General features: G+C 38.8%; 1 protein-coding gene across 3 annotated transcripts in view; it reads right to left on the bottom strand.

Annotated features, from left to right (window-relative positions):
- Positions 1 to 26,911, bottom strand: part of ARHGAP24 (Rho GTPase activating protein 24) — a 473,550-nt gene that overhangs the window by 143,227 nt on the left and 303,412 nt on the right. For all 3 annotated transcript variants that reach the window (XM_072116067.1, XM_072116077.1, XM_072116060.1), the window contains exon 3: positions 20,429 to 20,516. In XM_072116067.1, the coding sequence (XP_071972168.1) occupies positions 20,429 to 20,516 (88 nt within the window). The remainder of the gene's footprint in view (positions 1 to 20,428; positions 20,517 to 26,911) is intronic.

Below are 26,911 nucleotides of genomic sequence, written 5' to 3'. Positions count from 1 at the left end.
CACCATGATGTTTTATTTGATTTCTGTTGAACTAAAAAGCAATAAAGGGCAAAACGGTGTACAGCATACTATAGACTCTGCTGCGTAAGACATCGGGTATATCTTTTTTTATTAAATGTTTCATCTCTCAGAGATCAAAGCTGGCACAGTAAATGTGCATTGAAGGTCTTTAACACTAAGTATCATTCTACAGGGAAAAGAAACATATCCTCCATAATCAAACAGGTAGAAAAATAACGGCAGAAATGGCAGTAACTCCTTCAAATAATTTGGTCCAAAACCCATAAGTAATCAGACATATTTTTGGCATTGTCAATGTGCATGGATCATTTCTATAAGATATATGGCACAATATTCATTTATGAGATCCAGTTCAAAAGACAATTCTCCAAGATGATCATAAAAAATATAACACCTTTATCTCTTCCATTAAAACGACATGTTCAGGGAAGACAAAATACACACAGGAGACATAAAAGATCATGGCATCATGGCAAGTACTGTGGGTTTGTACCTAACTTGAATTTGTATGTAAGTTGGAATTGTATATTTTATAAGTGTAACCCCAAAGTTTTTTTGGTCATTGTGAAAATAGGATTTTTCAAAATGCTGGGTTGTCATAAGAACAAGGATTAACAATAAAGTTTTATTGCAGACATCTTTGATAACTCTTACAGCTGATCATTGTTGCATGTTGCTTAAGTACAGTAAATTACCAGCATCCAGGGATCCATCTGTAACTATAAATAAGGATCGTCTGTAAGTCAGATGTCCTTATGTCATGGACCGCCTGTTATTAGTATTTTATAATTCTAAAATATTAATCTTTTATATTTAGCATGCTGTGTAAATTTCTATACATTTGGGATTCTATAAAGGGATATAGTTTGTGACCAGACTATACTTGTAGAAAAGGGACTGAGATCAAGGAGGACAAACTGTAAAGTGAACCCTAAGCTCCAGCCCTCCAAAAGCCCTACCTTCATTTTTCAGATTATACGGGACAACCATGAACACAGTACCTCCCTATGCGAAAGTGCAGACACGAAACAAGACAAACAGATGAAGCAATGTGAGTGATAACAATCCAGGTCACAACTGATATCAGAATCGCATACACAAAAGATAGTTTGTAGAACAATAGCCAAAAATCAGAAAAAAGTACAGAGGTAAAGCAAGAGAAGAACGGACAATAGCTAGCTAGAAAATATAACCAACAATGAATTAGCTGTGGGCAGGATAGTAATAGGTAGCCAGAGAACTTCAGCCTCAGATGATGATACATGTCCCATTCAGCAGATACGTCAGACTTTTTTCTATACCAAATTGATTTCATATATGACTTCCAATGAATAAAATAAAAATTCTCCCGTAGATAATCTGTACACCATCATCCCATTGGTGCACAGAAATACACATTGGATGCTTAAACAAATAAAAGAGAGCCATAGAGAAGGTTATGTGTTCAGAAAGATGATTGGCTACATCTAGGACAACTGATTATTTTGTTATGTTACTGCAGAACATCTTTTGAAGTATAAGAAGGAAATTAATGGACTGACATAAAACATTCTTAATGTTTTTATAAGAAGGGCCTGTGGTAGCTGTATTTTATGTTCTGCAGCCACGGTCACAGTACTGAATAATACATACTGCTTAAAAACATTTCCTAGAGAAAGATGAGAAGTGTTACCTCCTATCAGTGGTTGACAGGGAAGAAAGAATGTTCTAGAAAGGTGATTCAATTCCACAATATTATTTACAGACATGTCAATAAAACATTTTCAAAGCCAATGATATGACACATATCATCTGAATGACACATGTTTGTACTTGGGACCTATATACTAAGACAATAACAATACTGTATCGTAGAATCGATCCATCCAGGCGGTCTATCACATAGAACTTACATGCACTGGCTTGCAGGTTTCCAGCTCTCCTTCTTCTCTGCTACAAGTTCAGATGAAGAATATTCCGACTAATGGGAGACTGCAGAGGGCAGTATTGTTGTGGATTTCACCAGCTAGACCTTTCAACACAAATGCCAGTAAAATGAAGAATACAGCAGCAATAAATAAAAAGGAAAAGTTCTTCTCCTAAAGCATTTGCAGCTTTAAGCCTACAACAGAGCGTCCAGAAGTGTTCTCTTAACAAAGTAAGGGAATGGTATTGATATCAGGCTTATGCTCACAGGCCGCTGGTCCCAGCTCAGCTGTTTCATTCAGGAAGTTTCTACATTCGGCATTTAATGGTATGGATGACATATGTTGTCTGTCATGTACAGCTGTAACTTCAGACATTGCACTCTGGGTCTTACGGGAAGTCAGCTTACTGTCGACACTGTTACCACTTATACTTGGGGATACAGAGTATGTTCTTACGTTCTCAAAATTCATGGGCATAAAAACCAACAAGCCTAATATTTTACAATGACATTTATGACCAAAAATGAATATCTCATAAGTGAGCACAGTAAAAGAACACTTGTTTCCTAAAGTAATAAAATAACTAATATCAGAGTAGATTAGAAAATATGCATGTGATAATGTATTAGGGACTTGGTAACACAGTTTACTACACTGAGAATAGGCTACATTGAGTACCGTAACATTGATAAGACAAGTAGAATGTATAAAGTGTATTAAAAAAAAAAATTATACACTAGACAGACTTGTCAAACTTATTATGCACCTTCTTTCACCTTCTCCCTCACCTGCATTTTTGTTAACCACTTAGACCACACTCATTTTGTAAAACAAGTTTTAATAGTGTCTAAAATCCTTGCTATATGTTATGAAAGATGTTTTAGACAGTTCTTTGTGCAAAATACAAGACTGAAAATTATTTACTGGCTTTGCTTGAATGAAAATGGCTCCATTGTGCTGGTGAATTTTGCACATAGTACACAATCTTTTATATTACTAGGCCTGGTATATAATGAGTTATAATGAGAACTATGAATAAAGGACCACCAAGGTGCTTCATTGCATAACATTAACATCATGTTCCCTAATTTGCCAACAATGACAATATTTAAAATGTGATTTATGTTTTTATAATATTTAAATTCATATTTTTTTAAAAATTAAAAAAAAATCAGATTACCCCCATTTCCCTAGAACACAAATAAAAATAAACAAGTCAAATTATAAACATGTTAGGTATTGCTGTGTTCCAAAATGTCCAATATATCAAAATATAAAAACAATTATTCCCGGAGGTGAACCATGTAGTGCTTGAATGTCCGTTTCACAACATATAAAAATTTTAATAAAAAGTGATTAGGGTCATACAGTTTCCAAAAAGGTATTGATAAAAATGTCACCTTTTCTTACATGAAGTAACACCTTACACTGCACCGTATGCCATATGAGCAAATCGTATCAAAGGACCAATGTCCTGTAAAAGTATGGTTGTGTTCCAAAACAAAAATTCATAAATCTCAAAAATTAACAGCCAAATAGATAACTTCCTGTAGAAAGGAACAGAGGAGCCAAATACAAGTTTTTATGATGGAATTACACTGATACTGGTTTTTACTAATTGTTTTTACCAATATGCAAAGTATCCATGTACTATTCATGGAAACGTGATAACTTTGTCATATATGTCGTGTGTATACATTTAACAACATTTTTTATATAATTGGCCTATTCCCAATTTATACCCCCCCCCCTTCCACCACCATTTATGGATTTATGAACTCTTATTTTTGTATATAATTTTCGTATATGTATCTATATTTTTTTTGTACTTCGCCAACCCACAGCTCTTTTATCCACTTGAAAAAGGGGACCACAGTTCCCAGAAACGCGTTGTGTTTCCTCTGTGTACCTTTGACGATTCAATAAAAAGGAAAACCTATTTGGAACCATTACCTAGTCTTGTCGTGCGCCCTCTGTTCTTAGCTCCTCTGTACCGACTATTTGACTCCAGCCGATCTAGCATCTCGTGTCTGGATACCCCAACTACGCTGGCTGCACCTCGACCCCAATTAAGATCCTATATGCCAATACGAGAGTTGTGCCTTATGCTTAAGCACAACTAATCCAGGTAAGCGACTGTCTAATCACGTCCTATACCCTGAACCAACGTTATCACCCTATGAGAGCTGTTGTGTCCCTTGTCTGCTATCTTCCTGTAGAAAGCAACATTAAAATATCTCTTTATTCAATTATTATTATTAAAAAGCTAGGCTCATAACCAACAAGAGCCTTGTACATATACAGGCTTAGGTACCTCCTACAAAACCAGCTGTATATCATCCACCCTAGTCATGTATATTGGGGTAAGGAGACATGAAAGGGTTAATTTCTATCACCTCGCTGGTTATAGATTGTAAGGGATTCCACCCCCTTAGGAGGACCTACTAAAAGTGCAAGAATGGAGCTAAAATGAGGGTATAACCTCCAAAAACTTCCATTAATGTGTTTGACTCTTATTAAAGTGCCGTGATATACAGGCAGTCCCCGAGTTACATACTAGATAGGGTCTGTAGGTTTGTTCTTAAGTTGAATTTTTATGTAAGTCGAAACTGTATTTTTTATCATTTTACTCCCAGCCAGAACTTTTTTGGTCTGTGTGACAATTGAATTTTAAAAATGTTGGGTTGTCATAAGAATCAATATTAACACTAAAGCTTCATCACAGTTACAGACTAAAGTACAGAAAATTACCAATATCCAGAGGTCCGTTTGTAACTAGGGGTCGTATGTGTATGTAAGTCGAGTGTTCTTAAGTAGGGGACCGCCTGTAGTGGCAAATAACAGCACGGCACAGCAGTCCACCTGCAGTCCACCTAACGTGTTTCCCTGCTAATAGTCGGCGTAGCAGTTCATCAGAGGTGCATGGAGATTTGTACTAAAGTATAGAGTATAGCACATTAGGAACGAGCCATGTAGTGTCAGTTTCCATTCATACTATTGACGCTCATATTACTAGTCTCTGTGTGCTAGCATGTCTGAGTCAGCGGAGTTACAAAGTCTGTGTCCAGATTTCAGGCCAGGATGTTCTTTGTTTTAATTCGTCCTCTCTATCTGGCTTCTATGTATACCGCACAACACCCTCGCTGACTAGCTTGACAAAGACGCCGGCACTAGTTTGGCCGCCCCCCGATTGCTGTCCCATGCAAGCCGGAACCGAAATCTGATCGCGTGCGACACAATCCCCGGCGTGATGCGGAGCAAAATGGAAATCGTCGGGAAGCCAGACGAAAATGCGCCCTGCGGACGCTTAGTAAATTAGCCCCATTGTGTTCCACTGTTAAGTGGGACTGATAAGTGGGAAAATATATTTTAGCATGATATATTTGCCCCTTCCACATTAATTCTTATAACAAAAGAAAACAGATATATAGTTGATTGTAGGTTGCCATGACAATGTAAAAGTGCGCCAATATAAACTTTAAAACAAACTTTAAACTTTAAAGTGGCTGCAATTTACAGATCTCAGCTGTATTGGAACGAACTGAGAGGCATTTTAGGAAGAATTACGGCAGAATCATTCACTGGTATCAAGGACAATAGTGTGTTCTGTACTGACTCAGCCCTCTCATGCCAAATGGTAGCAGATGGTACAATCCTCAGAGGCCGTGCTTTTACAATGCTATACTTGGCACGCTATGAAGATCACCCGCGCTGGGTGATAGCTTGATAAACACAATGATATCAAAACCGTATCCATACTTTCTCACATCCTATATGTTGCCCATTAAGCTCATAAGTGGTTGTGTGGGATCTTTTACTTGTTATGCAAAGTTTTCCAGGACTGTGAGGAATTTCTCAACGCTGTTCTGCCAAGCTCTTCATACCAATGCTCAAATTAAATGTGAAATTCTGTCAACAAATGTGCGTAAAACTTATCTGAAAATATAATCAAAACTCCAGATACTCCAGCTGAAGAGGAACAGGTGAAAGTTGAAGCGGCTGCATGGCCTCAGCTTAGCAGTAGCGGCTGTCTGCTATGTGATGTGTATGCAGCAGTGCTGATCATTAGTCCTGGGCCCTTCAGATTCTGTATTGATCGTGGAAGGCAGCGACAGCTTTCTGCACTCAATGCGATACAAGATAAGACCATAATAAATATACTGTGTGCTACTGGTCCGTGTTTTCATAATCCATAATCCAATTTATAATAATAAACAGCATTATAACACAGATACAGGTGACTGATGTATGATACATTTTTATGATATTATTGCAACTATGATTTAAGTAGATATTTGTAGCATTTATTTGAACAGTTTGTCTGAAATTACATTGTAATGGAATTGTAAATGCTACAACAACAGCATTACCCAAACTAGTTGAACCTTGGATTGAACTGAACTCAATTTATAGTTGCAAAAGTATGTATTGGCTGCTGACATTGGACAGTGTAGCTTTTTCCCCAAAATGGTGAACAAATGAATTTGTTTAGGTATTAAACAGAAAAGGAGTTGAAGAACAGTACGATCAAAGGGTTTCGCAGCATTTTGGTTATTATATAGTCATTGTCATAAATTCCACTATAACAATGTCCTGTCTTGGAACATCTGTGACCTAAGTCTTACATATTAGTCTTACATATTCAGTCACTCTTACATATTCTTCTGTACAAACTCTGTATACAAGATGATGGCTGATGACTGGTTCAAGCAGCAGCATTTTTAGTTATTAAATTATTTTAGCAACATGGATGCACTTATATCGTAGACTAGAGTGATTTCGGATGCACCATATTTATTTTTGAGTATCAGCCATTTTGAGTCAGTTTGATTCTTTCAACTTTTTGAGCATGAGAACAACTCTAAAACTTCTGCAGTATATGAGAATGACTACATGACTTTGGGATTTGCCATGGCTGATATTTCTAAGTTAGAATAACAGTAGAATAATAATAGCGGTAATGAACAGCAATGTCCTTTGTCATGCAGAACACATCGCAGAAGCTATTTACTAGCTCGGAGCCAGGAAGAGAATAATGGAGAGACACACAGTTATGTCAGGCTTACAGTGACATGCTGATTTTCAGACAACCGATTTCTACTTCCACCTGTGCCATGGAGAGAAGCGACATTCATTCTTAGTAATGAATGCCACCCGCTTAAGAGCCAAAACACTTGGTATCTGCTCACTACTGAGTAGACTTTGGAGCAATATTCCATTAGCATGCAAAAATGCCCAAAAAGTATTTCAGTGACTGAATTAGTGGCCTCATAGTGAATTTATCTTATCCCCCAGCTAATGAATGCAGAATGTGGTTTGATTTGGACTACGACCATTGCAGTAAAGCACAGCCACTTCCAGTATGCCATCAAGCTGCAAAGTGTCTTGTAATTAATATTCTCTACAAGTGCGTTCACACTACCTGTAGCTCTCCAGCTGTCTGAAGACAGACAGACATGGCCATGGGATTTCAATGTGCAGTAAAATGTAGGGAACCAGATGGTGCCAGGTTTTAGACAATGTATTTAGCATTTTATTTTTTCTGTTTGCCAGTACTTTGTACATATACAGATTGTTTGTGGTAGGGAAATTTGAAAAGTCAATTTCAGATGGATTATGTCTTAGCATCCCCCCTGTCGAGTCGAGGCACAAAAGTTTGATTTGAAAATTTAAAAAAAGGAGGACTGTGATGGGAATCACAAGAAGCAAAAGTCAGGGTGAGTAACTGAAACTACACATGTAGCAGAGCTAAATTGTCAAGTCAGGACTGCCTTGTAAATGTATCACGTTGACTGGGTGTGCTTGTGTAATGTGGATCTATGCAGGGGTCGCATAGTACTCATGGCTGGGTGTGATCTCAATCTTTGCTATAAATATATTACTTTTGTCATGTCCAGGTCACAGAGACACCTAGAGAAATCGTTCTGTGCTAAATCAGTGCAACCTAGACCTTCTAAATGAGATTCTCTAGACCTTGTAGATCTGATTTTAAGTATAAGGTGAGATAAGAATATATTTAGGACATAGAGTATGTTTATGAGCATAACTTTAGGACATTGAGTGGGATACCGGGCATATCTTCTTGAGTATAGCTTTAGTGCCTATTGTGGGATATTGAGCAAAGCCTTAGCTCATAGAATGGAATATTTAACATTGCTTCAGAACATAAAGTAGGATATTGAGCATGGCTTCAGTTCATATAGTGAGTTATTAAGCATAGCCTTTGCATATAGAGTAGGATATTGAGCACAGCTACAGAATCATGACATAATTGAGATATAACTAGCATTTCTTCAAGATATAGGGTGGGATATTGAGCATAAAGTCAGTTTAAAATAAAACCTCTTGACTTTAGATGGTAGTGAACTTAAAGGGAAATGGAGGAGTCTTGGCATGCACCTAGAACGCATATATGCAAATTAAGACATGATGATGTAAAAAAAAAAGTGAAGTGAATGGCACACACAGCAGCTCTGTATTTATTAACTTTTAATTTTGTTATTTGTCACCTTGTTGTTTATTATTTTTATTATTGGAATACATCTACACACAGCTTGTTTTCTAGTGATAGATCTTAACACTGCTAAATGTTTCTTCTAAAAAAATTGGTGACAATGATACATGGTTTGGCTGGTTCACAGAGCTAGACGGTACTAAGTTTAATGAAAAAGGCAGTTGGCAGGTTACAGACAGGGCTTCCAGGACAAAACCAATACAACTAAAAAGAGGATTAGGAAGCAATATACTATTTAAATACATTTGTGTTGGCTATATTTCAGCAATTTGTGACAGAATAATTGCAGGTAGCTGTAAATGTATGGCCCCCCAAAACAGACTTTATACCTAAGGCAAACTAGAATACCTTAGGCATTCTAGTCTGACACTGCGTGCCTCTGTCATGTCCTAATCGTCATTCACTCATTACAATACTCAAAATGACTAAAATGTTCCAATGTATCATGTATATAAACAATTGGAGCTTCCCAGCAGAGACTGGTGACATCTGGTGAAACACTTTAGTGGTTTTTGTAAAACTGGAGCATTTATAAACTGTAACCGATTCAATGCTGTATGTTATAAATATACAAAAAAAGAACACAGAAAATATGTTCCATCTCAAGAACATCTCTCGCCTCTGACCCTTCCTCCATCCTGAGTCTATAAAATTGCTAGCCCTAGCCCTCATTATCTACTGTAATATTCTTCTCTGAGGTCTCCTAGCTATCTAACGCTCCTCCAGTCTATCCTTAACTCTGCTTCCCGGCTTAAAAATCTGTCTTGCTTCTCCTCTGCACCAGTCTCTCTAATGGTTATCCATTGGACAGGGAATTCAGTTTTCAGAATTCAAGTTAAAAGTCCATACCTGTCCTCTCCATATATCTATAATATAAACTAATCTGCCAAGCTAAAAAGCTAATACTGTCCCATATGTACTCTCTGTTACTCACAAGACATTCTCCTTCACTCTATTACAATCCTTTCTTCTCACAAACTAAAACGATGCAAATTTTCCATTCTTTTTTCTACTATGTTGGTGTCCTTAGGAGGCCAGTATCATTGAATGTTAAAGCTTTATTTTTGGTTGGCACCTCACGATCTATGAGGGGGGGTTGTGGGGTTGCAGTTTGCACACTTGGTCCCTAAAAGGTTCGTCATGACTGCCCTATACTCTGGAATCTCTACCAAAATGTGTCAAACTGTCCCCCACCTTCCAAACCTTCAAATATTACCTAAAAACCCATCTATTTAGGATTGCCTAAAATGCACAATGAATGCACAGCTCTGCTACCTCACTTCATGTCTCCATCTTCTCCCCCATATAGATTGTGAGCTCTCACGGGCATAGTCCTCCTTCCATTTGTTTCTTGATCACTGTAGTTTTTGCATTTGTACTTGCAATTTTTTCTTGTCTTATTGTAATGTATGTGAACCCCTTATTGATTGTACAGCACCATGGAGTGAAAAAGATTAATAATAATAAATAATTTATTCTTTAAAGTGAATTTTCCAGCACAGAAGGCTTAAATCTTCTCACTGACGGTAGTAATGGAATTAACTTGGATCTGAATAGAGCTGCATTGTAGATGCAAAACTGGTGTCTAGGAGTGCTACTGTACTGTGAAGGGATCGCAGAACTAAAACAGCACTGCATCCCATTCATTCTCAGGATAGTAGGGTTCTCCACAGAAGGATTCTACCAGATTGGGATGTCTTATCCATTTGTTAGTCAGTAAACTTTATTTTCCATAAACCACAGAAATGAATACAGGCAAATGCTAAAAATTTGAAATAAAAAAACGTATAAATCTACAGGTATACAACCTCCGAGCAATATGCATCAATACTGTATCCGGCTAGTCTCCTCCCCCAGGAACCCTCATTGCCCCCCAATTAATCTCCACAGTCCCCATCAATGATCTCCACCTACCACCTTAATTTCTCTCCAAATTGCTTGGTTTACCAAAGCCAGCACCTCACCCATCTCTGGTGGGTCCCTGTCTAACCAATACTTGGCAGTGCATTTCCTCACATGGTACAACAGCAGCAGCCTGTGTACCTGTGTCAGTCTCCTCACCTCCACTCTCATGCAGCTCCCTCCCCCACTGCCATGCGCATTGAGCAAACAGGGGAGGGCAGGGGATGATGTGGAGGAGAGGAAGGCACACACAGACTGCAGCTGCCCCTTCCCTGGGACTCACCACATGCCGCTGGTAGGGAACCAAGTATTGTGAAGTAAACCTATATAAAGTACTGAAATTATTTAGAATGCTGACAAAGGCATTTTTAAAATCTACATAGCATATGCTATTGGAACTGATCTCCAGGTAAAAAAGACATTCCTGTGACATGTTCTCTTTAAGAACATTTGTGGCCATATGGAGGTTCTGAGGTCTACAGAATTATATGTTCCCATACCTTACCTTCATATTGGCCATTTATAGTGGTGTCATCTCAAAATTGCAATGGCATACGTTGTGAATGTGGTCCATCATATGAAAATACATAGTATCCATATGCTTTCATACAGCATTAATTCACACAGCATTGCAGTATGTTTCATAGGAGATTAATATAGATGATATATCTAAAAAAATCCAAATATGCTAAATAATTCCCATGTTTATTAGTGTTCGGCATATATCTACTGGCATAACTCAGAGATGCTCTTCATTGAATCACATAAGGTAGGTAAAAATATTATTCGGATGCCAGATTTATGACTTAAGCTTTCTGACTTGTGCCTACCAAGAACGCAATTAATTGGAGCTGGTAGAGCCACTGATGCTCTGGAGGCATCTTGCTTTGCAGGATTAATGAAGAGTCTTTGCTAGCTGTCAAGAGTAACAAGAATGGCATTCATCATGGTGGATACAGCAATTAAATGCATCTTGGGAGCACCAAGTTCAACATATACAGGACGCAAGAAGGATTCATCTAGAAGCTCTCCTTAATGTTCCTATCCTTTCTAATCTCTCTTTTAAGATCATAGCAGCTTTAGATGATAAGTGGAAAGATCTAGATTAAGAGAACCTTCTGTCTTCAGCTGTCCTTTCCCTGTCACTCCTGACAGTGTTATCCTGGATAAATAGGAAGATGACATTGAGGGGGAACAATCCTAAGAAACTTTTTTTTATCAGTGGCAAAACTATCAATAACCTGACAAAAGTGATTCTCTATTACAAATGACAACGCAGTGGGTCTTCGGAGACACATAACATGACCTGCAATTTTGGTGCAGTAAATTTGGCCCAGCAACAGCCGTGAACATATACTGTGTGATACTTGGAGTAGATAAAAGTATTACTTTAATTATTTCGGTTTGCAATTTGATTGAAAACTGGCTGAAGGATCGTATCCAGAGAGTTGTGGTCAATGATTCCTATTCAGAATGGTCACCAGTTATAAGTGGTGTACCTCAGGGTTCTCTGCTTGGTCCACTACTATTTCATTAATAGCGCTGTGTCTATTTTTGCAGATGACACCAAGCTGTGTAGTGTAATACAGTCTATGGAGGATGTTTATAGGCTGCAGGGTGAATTAGACAAACTGAGTTTTTGGTCATCCACTTGACAAATGAGGTTCAATGTGGATAAATGTAAGGTTATGCACCTGGGGGCTAGTAATCCACATGCAGCATATGTCCTTGGGAGTCCCAAAGGAGTCCCTTGTACCTGGGGGTACTAGTAGATCATAAATTAAATAACAGATTGCAATGTCAATCAGCTGCCTCTAAAGCCAGCAAGATCTTGTCATGTATCAAAAGTGGTATGGACTTTCAGGTTAGGGACTTAATATTACCACTGTACAAGACACTGGTTCGGCCACACATGGAATGTGTCGTCCAGTGCATAAAAAGGATGCTCTGGAGCTGGAGAGGGTACAACAAAGAGCCACAAAAATGCTAAGGGCTATGGAAAATTTTAGTTGTGGGGAAAGATTAAAACAACTAGATTTATTTAGTCTGGTAAAGAAACGACTGAGAGGGAACAAGTTTATAAAAATATACAAATTTATATAAATATATGAATGGTGCATACAAAATATATGGTGAAAAGTTGTTCCAGATTAACCCCTTCCCGCCGCGGCCCTTTTTCGATTTTGCGTTTTCATTTTTCACTCCCCACATTCAAAAATCTGTAACTTTTTTATTTTTCCATGTACAGAGCTGTGTGATAGCTTATTTTCTGCGTAACAAATTACACTTCAAAATGGTGGTATTTAATATTTCATGCCATGTACCGGGAAGCGGGAAAAAAATTCCAAATGTAGTGAAATTGGTAAAAAAACGCATTTGTGCCGTATTCTTGTGGGCTTGGATTTTACGGATTTCACTGTGCACCCCAAATGACATGTCTACTTTATTCTTTAGTCGGTGCGATTACGGGGATACCAAATTTGTATAGGTTTTATAATGTTTTCATACATTTAAAAAAATTAAAACCTCCTGTACAAAATTTTTTTGGGGAAATTTGCCATCTTCTGGGGATAATAACTTTTTCATACTTTGGTTTATGGAGCTGTGGGTGGTGTCATTTTTTGTGGATTTTGATGACGTTTACAAATGTTATCATTTTTAGGACTGTACGACCTTTTGATCACTTTTTATAGAATTTAAAAAAAAATTTTAAATGGCAAAAAAGTGCCATTTTCGACTTTGGGCGCGATTTTCCGTTACGGGGTTAAACGCAGTGAAAAACCGTTATCATATTTTGATAGATCGGGCATTTTCGGATGCGGCAATACCTAATGTGTTTATGATTTTTACTGTTTATTTATATTTATATCAATTCTAGGGAAAGGGGGGTGATTTGAATTTTTAGTTTTTTTTATTATAATTTTTTTATTTTAACTTTTTTTTTATTTTTATTTTTACTATTTTTCAGACTCCCTAGGGTACTTTAACCCTAGGTTGTCTGATCGATCCTATCATATACTGCCATACTACAGTATATGGGGATTTTACTACTCATACATTACCATGTGCTGACAGCACATGGTAATGAATGGGTTAACCCGAAGTAGCTTCGGGTCTTCGTGAGACCCGAAGTTACCATGGCGACGGATCGCCGCTCCCCGATGATGTCACGGGGAGCGACGATCCACGGAAAGATGGCGGCGCCACCGTCTTTTTGCAGCCGCCGGCACCTTTGCCGGCGGCGATCAGCGGTGAAACACCCGCGGGTGTTACCGGTAAGCCTTTGCTGCAATATGCAGCAAAGACTTACTGGCTATGGAGAGGGCTCGGCCCGCGAGCCCTCTCCATGTACCGGGACCCGACATGTGACGTACTATTACGTCACATGTTGGTAAGGGGTTAAATCAAATCAAAACACAAGAGGGTACTGTCTCTGTCTGGAGAAGACAAGGTTTAATCATCAGAGGCGACAGGGCTTTTTTACTGTGAGGACTGTCGAATAGCCTGCCTCATGCACCGGTCACAATAGGGACAGTAGAGAACTTCAAGAAGGGTCTAGATGCCTTTTTACACCTAAATAACACTTACGGTTATGTTATATAGAATTGTTTCTCCTAAATCCCTCCCTTACTTATCATACTGCATTCTGGGAGCTATCAAGGGAAGCGAGCAGAAAAGCTTATAGGGAATGCATAATGTATAAGAACTGTGCTGTTTGGCCGCTTGTCCTTGTCCTATTTCAGTCCCCTGCATTGCACTTTCTCACCAGGGAGGCAATAATAGTTTGCCATCTTCAGAATGCAGATCCCTGTATGGGGTTAAAGGGCCAATACCAGGGAGCCGCTCAGACAATGGGCTTAGGAGTTCCATTACAGTAACTTGAATGCATTCACCACTGTTTTTTTTCTATTTTTATTGTAAATATTATTATATAAAATGTAATGCTAAAGAGGAGTCTGGTTGTCCCAACTACCTTTTAAAGATATATGGACATGGAAATGCAAGTATATGGTAATGGGAGGTTGGTAAGGGGAGGCAAGAGAGAGCATGTATATGTCAGCTTTAAGGAGGATTCTTCTACTCCTTCTATGCAGCTAAATGCAACAGTATGGAAGCTTATACCTGAGGTCCATATTTATTCAGTCATTTAAGGATAGCATATAATAGAAATCAACTACTTCTACCATAGCTTAGGCAGATTCACTAAACAATCAACATTCCAATGATGATGTTATATGCGCTTAGACTTAGCTCACAATCAAGTTTGCTTTTTACAAGCGTTAATCAAGTGGTATTTACAGAGCTAGAATAAGAGCAAGTACCCTGCAAGTTTATGTGATAAAGGAAGGGAGCTGGCGCTGAGCAGTGTTTGGTGAAATGGCATGCTAATATATTCAATAGACAATTTGTAGCAGTTCCAAATTCTGCTTGCACATTTATTAAGAATTGCTAGTTAGGGTGCTAAAGCAGCTTGAAGGTCTGAATATTTCGTTTCACATGTTAACTCATAAAATAGACAGCGGACATAATAAAATACAGTCTCTTAATAGTTTGTTTCATTAGTTTGAAAAGTATCCAAAAAACATAAGACATTCAGCCAAATGCTCCGAGTGCTTACCTCCTCATGGCTGCTGCGGGACACGGTGTAGTATACATCTGGCTGGAGAAGGGTAGGGGGGGAGCTCTCCTCATCCCTGCCCTCTGCATAGGGAGCTGTGCTGCCGGGCCATACATATGTCAAAAGATAGAGGTACGGTGACACGTGTGTGCTCACAGAACCATGCCATGCACAATTTACTTCTACAGCAGCCGTATGCTAACTGCCATTTGTACAGATAGCATATAGCCGACAATTATGGTCATGTGAAAACAGGCCTTACCAATAAAGAATGGAAATCCCAATTCTAACTTCAGTCTGCTAAGTGATCAAATAATCACTGCGTAGCTGTAGCTGATGAAGGAAGGTTTCTTGTGATATTTTGCCTTAAAGGCGTTGACATAAATATTGATAATGTACATTGCTGTTCGTTGTATCACATATATCACATGTATTGTTTAAAGGATCTTGGATTGTGACCGATGAAAAAAGTAATTTAGTGTAGGAGAACCCTTTTATAGGAAATCTACCAGTATCTGTAAGGCAAATTACACTGAACATATTCACCTACACTCCTTTTCATCTTGATCCAGGTGCTTCTGTTCTCTAATCTTGATACTCCGAGATCACCTGAAAAAGAGCTATGTAAAAAGCAGCCCGGGGTGCGGGGATGTGATTTCTGACACTCCGGGTTGCCTCGAGTGAAAGTTAATTAGTTATTAAAGGAGTTATCCGGTTATAAAAATGTACTTAAGGCCGGGCTGGGGCGGGTTATTTAAAAATAATAAACGTGTACTTACCTCCTCCGGCACCGATGATGTCCCGTGCCGCGGTCCGTTTGATCCATGCCCCTGTTTGTGTACAGGGGCACAGAAACCGTGCATACGGAGCTTCCAGCTGGCGATATGGCCGGCTTCTCCCATCCGTCCCTATGTCTCAGCGTTGTAAGCGGTGGGAGATGGTGTCGGATGGGAGCTTCCAGCTGGCAGGAAGTTCCCTGTGCACCCTTGTAAACAAACCTGCGCACAGATGAGACGGACTGCGGCGTGGGACATCAGCAGCGCTGGACGAGATAAGTACACGTTTATTATTTTTAAATAGCCTGCCCCAGCCTGGCCCTAAGTACATTTTTATAACCGGATAACCCCTTTAATTATTCACGCCTCCTCTGTGACATTACCTCCCTCCCCAAAATGGGAGAGGGAGGTGACGTCAGTCAGGAAGCGTAAATAATTAGAAGACTGGAGTGCTGGACATCGAATCTGGGCTGCTTTTTATGTCTATTTCTTTAGGTGATCCGGACATGATAAAAAAAGACACGCACCTGGATCAATATGAAGAGGAGTGTAGGTGAGTAAGTTCCGTGTAATTTGCTTTACAGGTACTGGTAGATTTAAGCAGCTGATACAGTAGTAATGTACAAGAAAAGCAGAGACCTCTCTCTCCAGAAGCATTAGCTCAGCCTGAAAAAGAGATGTCATGAGCTTGAGTACAGCTTAAATGGATTTATACCTAAATATATATGACATATCTATAGAATATGTCTAAAATTATTTAGACATTATCACCTTAACCTTCCTTATATTCTCAAACATTGCTCTGTACATTTATTATTAAATGTGGTATGTGTTGATCGTGACTATGAATATGACATTTCTACCAAAAATTATAATGCATTTATCTCTGGATAATGGGCTACTCCATGTACTATGACTTTATAATGCTGTTTGTCATCACTAGAATAAACACTCTGCCATTATTACAATTGTAGTTTTCCTACAAGATATTTTCTGCAGATGTCAGAGACATTACAAAAATTCACAAGAGATCCTATGGAAAAATTTTCAACCAAGAAGAATAAAGTATATTGTAGTTTGTGTGGGTCACACACGATGAAGGCATTAAAAAAGACAAAGGGGGAATTTAACAAGCTGTGCATGCCAAAACTTTTTATTAGAAAGGTTTATAACTTTCTGGATGTATGCCATATTTATTAACTGTGATGCAATAGTCCTAATGGTGTCTATAAATTAGGCCTGTTACATTGAACCCAGATATAAAATAATGGATGAGCCTGCAGATTAGTTTCTTGCTCACCACCTCACACCTTAAAGAGAACCTGTCAGGCAAATTAACCCCATATATATATAATATATATATTTTTTATTTTATTTTATTTTATTTTTCTTAAACTGCCATTAGAAAGCATTGCCTCTATCCATACATTGTCCCTATACATGCCTGTAAACATTGACAATCAGGTTCAAATGCTATATGGAGATGACCAGAGATGGGTCCAATGAGCCCATTTCATTTTCAGCAGTCCAGCTTACTCATGAGTGTCAGGCACAGAAACAACCCCAGTAGTTGACTGATAGCCTGATAAAGGCTGGGATGGAATCCTTGTGAGCTGCTCTAATAGGTAGACAGAATTAGTTAGAGATCTCATGACAGGTGTCCTTTAAAACTGCTGTGTGATGCTCCCAGCTCTGCATAGCTCCAGCCGTCTCTGTGATCCTTTGCTTCCATACTTCACCCATGACAACAGTGCATTTCAAATCCTTCTTTTTGGTGCATGCAAATTCAATGCTCAGTCTTGGGTGTCTAGTCTGCCTTTCTCATTTGGCTTGTTACACATGAACATATACTACGCCTGGGCCTGGACCTGGGGATTAGCACACGTTTGTTGCTTCCACATAGGGTGCTGTGCTGGCGGGCTGCTCTTACAGCAAAATATAGAGCAAATGCTATCTTTTTTCCAGCCACGGCATGATGCCATGACACACGTTTGTCCCCACCGTACCGTTCTATGCACAATGCACTCCTATTAAAAGGATCTTGAATATAGCTTTTTGGCTAAAAGTTGTATCTTACAGAGTACAAAGTTATATGGAAACCTAAGTTTCAAAATGTGAGCAGTAGTGTAAATATTGATTTTTTTCCCCCCTGCCTTCTCTGTTTCTCCCCTATGGCAGTGGTGGGAGGGGTTCAAGTTGTGGGTGGGTATAAGACATTGGGGCAGATTTACTTACCCGGTCCATTCGCGTTCCAGCGGCGGCTTCTCTGACGAGCGTTCGGGTCTTCCGGCGATTCATGAAGGTCCTGCGCCCGATGTCCACCAGGTGGCGCTGCTGCACCGAAGTCGAGGTGCCCTGGAGTTCATCGTCTTCATCGTGGTGCATGTGAGTATGGCCCGTGCGACCAATTTTTTTTTTTTTAATGCGGCGGTTTTTCAGAATCCTTCGGGTTACCGTTCGGCCATGCCCACCGATTTCTGTCGCGCGCATGCCAGCGCCGATGCGCCATAATCCGATCGCGTGCGCCAAAATCCCGGGGCAATTCAGGGAAAATCGGCGCAAATCGGAAATATTCGGGTAACACGTCGGGAAAATGCGAATTGGGCCCTTAGTAAATGACCCCCATTATTATGTATTATGTATGGGACTCTATGTAGTAGTGCCAGGAGTTTCACAGTGGTGCGAGACTCCCTTTGACATTTCAGGACAAAAATGTTAATGACTTAAGATGCAACAAAGATGCAACTGATTTATTGTGCAATTCTTGCTAAATATTGATCAAATTATGGCAATGCAGAAAATCCCAGCTAAACTGACTTATGCAATTTATCCTGGTTATGGATAATAGGATACTTTGGGGAGGATTTATAATTCTCAATTTCTATTCTTGTTTTTTTTTTTATTTACTCTTAGGTTTTGGTAGTTGGCTGTCATATTTTAGGAAGCTTATTGATAGTTTGTGCAAATCATTCATTGACTTTTGTGCAAATAATGTAGTAGACTTTGTCACAGGTGCCCCTGCGATCCATGTCACTGATCGCGGTCACACCTGTGTCCCTCTCCGTGCTGCACCCCCGGCCCACACATACCTCTCCACGATCCTAATCCCATCCTGGCAGGGCCAGCACACCACTGTTACTGGCGCTGATTGGCGCTGGCACTTACGGGTTTCCCACAAAGACCAGCGGCTCCCATCACTCCCTGCTGGATCTTTGCGCTCACTAGGCTTAGAGAAAGCTTCCAAGCTCTTGTTCCCATTCCTGCCTTGCCTAAATTCCTGTTGTGACCTCGGACCTGACCTGTGACCTTGCATCTTTGCCGCCTGCCTGACTATGTGCCTCTACCTGACCTGGAGACTGAACAATGATTCTGTACCTTGACCTTGGCTGCCACAACGGGCTAATCACACCTGTGGAACAACCTGGTGGCACCATGCCGCAGCAAGACCATCCCGCTTTGCGGCAGGCTTTGGTGAAGACACTTAGATTCCGGTCCCAGGTGTTGGCTAGTACCATCTCCAGCGATAGTCCAGTGGGTCCACTGACCCTTTAAAACTATTTTTTGTCCCTAGTGATGTCAGCACAGATACCTAATAAATAAATAACAATGTAGACACACTCCATACTCCATACCTAATAGTTTTTCTGCTAATATTTCTTTAACTTTTTTATACAGTTTTTTAAGAGAATGACAGGATTGTGTTGTAGGATATAACACATATTCTTATTTCCCACGATTTTATGGATTGGAAATTATGAGTGTAACAAAGGTCAAAACACATTATCCTAACAGTTAAAAGTTCACACACTCGATGCCAGATTTACAGAAACAAAGATTATTAAAACAGATTCATTCTTACAAACAGAAGGAAGAGCATGTCTCCAAATTATGGTCTGTAAATGATGTGGCTGATTGTTTTCCTCAGCAATTATTATACCAAAGAATATGTGTTAAATCTATTTCTCACAGAAGAATCTGGAACATGAGAAGAAGTCAAAATTTCCTTGGAGTTGTATTTCAGCAGATCATTTCAATTCATCACACGTCTCTTCACTATTTCAAGGCATCAGACTAACTAAGTCTCTCCTACATACATTCTCTAAATTATCTGCATGCATTATAGACTGGGAAAACATTTACTGCTGCCCACAAGGTTGTGAAACAAGCAAATTAACTGTTTAATATCCTACTTGCAGTGATAAAACTTGTAATCATCTAAGAGAGATTAATATTAAACCCATGAAAACCCAAGATTACTTAGAGGTACACATAAAGAAACCCAGTCCCAGAATATAGTTCAGACGACAACACAAATACAGTGTAAGTAATGTTCTGTAACTCTTTAGCATAATTATCAATATGTGCACAACTATTCATTAAAAAAATTATTTCTGTCCGAGAGCCCTCGAGATCCTCCTCAAGGCTGGATTGACATTGCATTTCTTGAAATGGCACACAATGACATGTTGTATGCCATTTCACAATGACATGTGAGTGTGCAGTGCATACATTTATATGCAGCAATACAATGACAAGGGTGCAAGAAAACATGAAGATCCTGAGTATAACATTAATTCATCCACATGAGATAGATGACAGTGTTCTGCAAGAAATCCCCACTTAAACTCAAACTAAGTAATCAATAAATCCAGAAATCTGGCACAGTATTTATGAAAATAAGAAGCCTTACCTGGTACAACTTCAAATAAGAATTTCCCTGGACTTTCATCATTACATGGATGTTCCACAACTCTGTTTCCAGGCAGAAAGATGGTACCCTAGGTGGAAAATGAGAAGATACTGTCATTTATGACCAGTTATTATAGTATTTACTATGCTATTCCACTTTTTTAGAGGACGAAAATGACAGGTCCTCTAAATGTCAGACAGTCCTGCCCAGACAATTCTCTATAAAACATGGTTTGATCAACCTAGATCTACATGCAAGTCAAAAAGCTTATTGGACTTAACTGTGCTAGTAACAGTAGAATAGTATTAGTAGTAATAGATCCATGATTCAGTATCCCCAACATCTTAGACACGTGTTCGACATACTGAGAGGATGATGAATTCTACTTCACACTTCGAAGGCCCACCTCCTTTCTCAAGCATGTAAGGCAAAGTTAGAGAAGACCAGACTTTTGCTGCACCAGATTTATCAAAGTGTCTGATGATAAATCTGGTGTAGCTGAAGACTGTATCCTACTATGCAGCTCCTATTATAAGGCCAGAAAAATATAGCAGATATTGTTGCATTTCTGGCACGCTTTCGGAACAGCTTAGATACCCCCTTTTCATGAGGAAAAACCTTTTCTGTTTTACCAGTCCCAAAAAGTGTCTTAAACTCTTTAGAAATGTGGTGCCGGCTGTTTTAGACCTTTCTTTTTGTACAAATTACAACTGAATTTTCTTATAAACAATAATTTCTAAGTTTCTAAGTGACCTGGGAGCAGACAGTTTCTTACATTTTTTTCCATTTCTAAACATACCGTATATTTTCTGTTATTTACTATAATTTCTCACTGTTCTTATCCATGCAAAGTTCATGTCAAACTCTTTAAGCCAGAAGAAATTTGACAGTATGTGAGAAAATACAAGCAAAACAGCCATCTTATTTTAATCTGGAGAATGTTAGTATACTAAAAGCCTAATACCAAACAGAAAGTAACTGTGCTATGTCAAGTATATTTGCTGTACTGTTTGTATGCAATATCTTAAATTCCAGACCAATGTTATTCCTACCTATGGGATGCGACTGTATATTATGACTGAATCGCAATGCTCGTAACATGCCTGGCCTTTACTGAGTTTTGCACATTTATGGCATTTGGGGGAGTAATATTACTAAGTAGAATAACAGCCAACAAGAAATTATACAGCTTTGATCCAAACATTTAAACTTTAAGTGACAAATAAAGAATGAAGCGTGCCAAAGATAACAGGCTCTAGTCACGTCTGGCTGCAAATATTTAGTTATCACTCTTTCCATTCACCATCAGTACATAGTCCAGTTGTTCTCAACTCAACAGATGGCTGGAACCAGGGTTGTGCCATCTCTGCCAAGTTCATAACAGATGCGATAATTGTGGCAGGTGGTTTGATTCACGTTTGCTTAGGGTGAAATACTTCTTGGATGTTTTTCAATGACAAACATTTTAAAAGTCTATAGAAATCAGATATATTATATGAAATACTGTATTATTAATGAGGAATCTATCATATTTATGAATGTATGCAAAAAAAATCTATTATGTCTCATACATAAAACACTTAGGGGGTTATTTATCATTAGGCAGGCTCCTTGTCTCTATGTCTCTATGCTCTATGTTTCCATGGTCTATGCTCTATTACTCTTGTGGAGCAATGAGGGGTCCGAAAAAAAGTGACAAAAAAAAACCTTGGGCACTATTTTCTGTTACAGGGTTTACCGCCGGCAATAACAGTTTTTATATATTGATAGATCAAACTTTTTCGGACACAGTGGGTGACATGTATCATAGTTTTTTTGGTGAATTTTTGAGACATTTGGCAGTTCTTTTTTGCACCTTATGTATGATCATGTCTTTTTACTTGTGATACATGTTCAGTTTTTCCTATCATGGCAGGCAAAAATTTTAGCTTCTTTTTGAGACATTGGGGCAGATTTACTTACCCGGTCCATTCGCGATCCAGCGGCTCGTTCTCTGTGCTGGATTCGGGTCCGGCCGGGATTTATTAAGGTAGTTCCTCCGCCGTCCACCAGGTGGTGCTGCTGCGCTGAAAAGCATCGGAACGCGCTGGAGTTCACCGGCTCGGGCTGAGTGAAGGTAAGTGCAAGCTCCGCGACAAATTTTTTGTTTTAAATGCGGCGGTTTTTCCGAATCCGTCGGGTTTTCGTTCGGCCATGCCCCCCAATTTCCGTCGCGTGCATGCCAGCGCCGATGCGCCATAATTCGATCGCGTGCGCCACAATCAGGGAGAATCGGCGCAAATCGGAAATATTCGGGTAACACGGCGGGAAAACGTGAATCGGGCCCTTAGTTAATGACCCCCATTGTTGCAAATATCTCAAATCCACATGGACACAAGCCACATGAGGGGATTATATACAGGGGTGGACACAAGCCAAGTGAGGGGGTCATATACAAGAGTAGACACAAGCCACGTGAAGGGGTAATATACAGGAGTGGACACTACTTTAATTTCTTGGATTTGAGGCCATGTCCTGCATTTTTAAGCACTCTTGTAACACCCTTAGGGAGATGACGACATATGAGGCTGCATTAACGTCACGTGTACATTGCGGATTGTAAACGCAAATGTTAACAGTAATGTAATTAGGAAAATCACCTCTCCTCAGCTGTTGTAATGTGTTTTAAAACGCAAACAAAATGCGATGTGAGACCTCACTCTTAGAGGTAACCAATAAATTAAAAAAAAATGTAAATACAAGAATTTATGAATTTTAAAATAACAGGTTACAGGTTTAACATTTAAAGTATTTTAAATAATTCCAATTTACATGTTGAAACAGGGTCCATGAAAAAAATCCTTTCTTTGTACCTGGTGTAGATTTGTGCCTAAAAAGTTGCATAGATACTGTAAGCAAAAAAGTGATACATAAGTGAAAAGTTGCACGGAACATTTGGAAAATAAATATACAAAAGTCACACTGCAAAAGGTGCAGACCAAGGTGCACTTGAAAAACAACAGGAAAATTTGCAGTTAAAACTCGCAAAAACGACAAAAGTCACATAAATGAGACAGTTTAACTAGCAGAAATAAAGGTACATGTCCCCCGGTGATACCTAATTTGTTTCTGATTTTTATTGTTTCTTTATTTTTATATCTAGAGAAAGGGGGTGATTTGAATTTTTAGGTATTTTTAATTTCTTTTTATTTTTTTAACTTAAATTTTTTTTTTACTGTATTTCTAGACTCCCTAGGCTGCTTTAATCCTAAGAAGTCTGATCTGCATTGCAGTATATTGTAAATTCACTGGCTCTGTAAAAGAGCCTGCTGACAGCATTGATGACATCACATGCAGTGTTATCACTTAAGTTCCACCATCACTTTTCATTTTTTTTATTGGGCAATCCTAGGCTTTTATATTTTGTACCTCCTCCAACCTCAGTTTTCTGACGCTCGTGCACAGCTTTTGTTTCCAACAAAGAGCAAGTCTATCAACACCTTCCTGTATGTAAAGTTTCATATCTGATGCCTATTTTTTCTTCTTACGGTGGTCCAAATATATTAAGGGAAACCTACAATTTGATTTGATGCTTTATGAACATTGAGAATGCTGTAGCTACACTGAAGCAGTGTAGATACAGCATAATGCATGAAATTAAATGGTAGATTTCCTTTAAGCCCTTACGCCACAATGTAAAATCCCAGTGAGTGGTTCTGGTTATTTCAAAATCTTTGAACATCGTACAATAACTAATGCTAAAACTTGCTCATGCTATATGCTGTGTGGGTGGAGGACAGTGGATTTAATATGAGCACCACTGGGCCTGCTGAATTTTGCCCAGAATTTTAGATTAACTGCAAGGAGTTTCATGTGCTAGTTTTCATAAAAAGGTCATTTTAATTGGAGCTAACAGTTGTTCAAATCAAACTGCATGTTGTGTCTGCTCCTGTTTAAGCTTATAGTGGTTTGGATACCTTGACTACATAGATTCATAATAATAATCAGGGGTGTAATAAGAATTTATTGGGCAATTATGTGGCTAGGACTCCCTGATCAGTGCAAATATACCAGCCACCTCCACGTACAGTTACACCTGCATTTATATTCATTTAATGTCCTAGCCCTTAGTGTGCCCTCAAAGATTATTACCCCTCTTGAGGCCCTCGTATAGAATAATTCCCCCTCCTTTAACCCCAATTATAATGTCTCCCTCTTCTTATTGTGCCTCTTTTCTGGAACCCAGCACATTTACAATGTGTGGGTTCCACTTTTAAGGCCCCCTTTTCTCTAGGCAACACTTTAAGCTCTCTTTTTCTGTAACCCCCACCACCTACTAATGTTAAGGCCCCCTTTCTGTAGCCACTCTAAAACTATGCCCCTATGATGCCTCTGTAGATAGCCCCCTCACCTTATGCTCCCCTTTAGGCAACTCCATATCCAACACTTTTTGTAGACCCCCACACCACCATTCATTGCTATATGCAGTCAAAAATAAAAAATGATGATGTCATCATGTTGTGCCTAGTGGTCTCACACAGCGCAGGGAGAAGCTCAATCCTACAGTGGATAGAATTCTTGGTAACTGTCTACACCATTAACTGCGTCCATAATACGGGCAGTTGTCTGTGCACACCTTGCAATGGCTGGAAAAGAGGTATTTCCACCAGTGCATTCTACAAATAGCAATACAGGCGGTCCCCTACTTAAGGACACCCGACTTACAGACAACCCATAGTTACAGACGGACCCCTCAGCCCACTATGACCTCTGGTGAAGCTCTCTGGATGTTTTACTATAGTCCCAGACTGCAATAATCAACTGTAAAGTGTCTGTAATGAAGCTTTATTGACAATCCTTGGTCCAATTACAGCAAAAATTTTGAAACTCCAATTGTCACTAGGACAAAAGAAAAAAATTGTCTAGAACTTCAATTATAAAATATACAGTTTCGACTTACATACAAATTCAACTTAAGAACAAACCTCCGGACCCTATCTTGTATGTAACCCGGGGACTGCCTGTATTGTTATTTCCCAGAAATTGGGGTTGTTGGAAAACTAAGGCACATAGAATAACATAGAATAGCTTCTATTTATCAAGTCTTATGAGGAGAGAATATCTATTTAATTGTTTTCTCTAACCGAACATTACATCTGCAATAGATCATATTTTCATTTATAGCCATATTCGTAACTGAGGGCAAAAGATTAAGAAAGTTGTGATTGGGATGCAGTCACTATAACCCTCTAGCCCAGCACTACATGATTCCTTCTACAATATTAGCCTGCAGGTTTCACCTAAGTACTAAGGAATCATAAAGATAATCACAAAGTTCTATTAGTGAGATAAAATATAAATCTGAGTTAGATAAAATATCTTTCCCTTCATCACCTGAATGATGCCCTCATTTCACCCAGTCTCCATAGTTACCTGTATCCTGAGACAAAATAAAGAATATGATGTTGTCACACATTTTAAATGTGAAAGTGAATGTCACCAAGCTTTAAACCTCTTTTATGGTAATTCCAGCCTGTTTGTTTTTAAAAAGATTGAAGAACACTAATAAAACTGAAAGATATAAAGAAATATATGTTTCCAGCACTGGTGGAGGTTGTTGTCAAGTCATTAGAAAAAGGCGGCTTTTATGCAGTGGATTTGGCAGTTACATCTGTGCTCTGTTCTGTTTGGATATACATTTAAGCTGAAGTAAGAATATTATTGCTGTCCCAACAGCACAGTTTAATAGTAATAGTAATAGTACTAGCATGTTTAATTTTGTTTATTATATACACATATAATATCCTATATAGATACAATATTTCCATAGATATTTATAGATAGTAATCAAGCATTATATTCAAATCCCACCATTCCCTTAATAATCTTTGTTGCTCTCCCCTGTACCCATTCCAGTTCTACTGTGTCCTTTCTATACACTGGTGCCCAAAACTGTGTACAATATTCCTTGTGTGGTCTGATGAGTAAATTGTATATAAGCAAAACTATGTCCTTATTGTGAGAATCTTATTCCTTTCTTCATACATCCCTTACTTGTAGTTCCTGGACTGTTTAGAACATAATGTTATACTATTGACCTCAGTATTAATTAGTTCGCAGAGCAAAGTACCATCTGCAAATATTGAAACTTGACTGTGTAAACCCACTATGAGGTCATTATTACAAATATTAAAATGAAGGCTTAACCTCATCCCAATCTGAGAATGTGCCATTAAGGGGGTTTGCTCATGAAAGAAAGTTTTCAAATTTTAATCCCCAAGTGCTGTTTACATAATAAAGATCATTTTAACCCCATACATTACAATTTTACTCAGTTTTATTGCTGTTTTAGCCTCTATAACTCAGTGATCGTCATTGTAAAATTCAAGAGTGTGGGCAGGGACTCTCTGAGTAGACACTCCATGATTTTTCTGTGATTTGAGATGATTTGTGCTGACAATGTGCTTAGATTACCAGGGTACAATTTTATTTAGCTTTTTTAAC

This window comes from Engystomops pustulosus, chromosome 1 (genome assembly GCF_040894005.1).
Source record: "Engystomops pustulosus chromosome 1, aEngPut4.maternal, whole genome shotgun sequence".
NCBI classification, from domain to species: Eukaryota; Metazoa; Chordata; class Amphibia; order Anura; family Leptodactylidae; genus Engystomops; species Engystomops pustulosus.
This window is presented reverse-complemented; position numbering and strand designations above follow the sequence as displayed.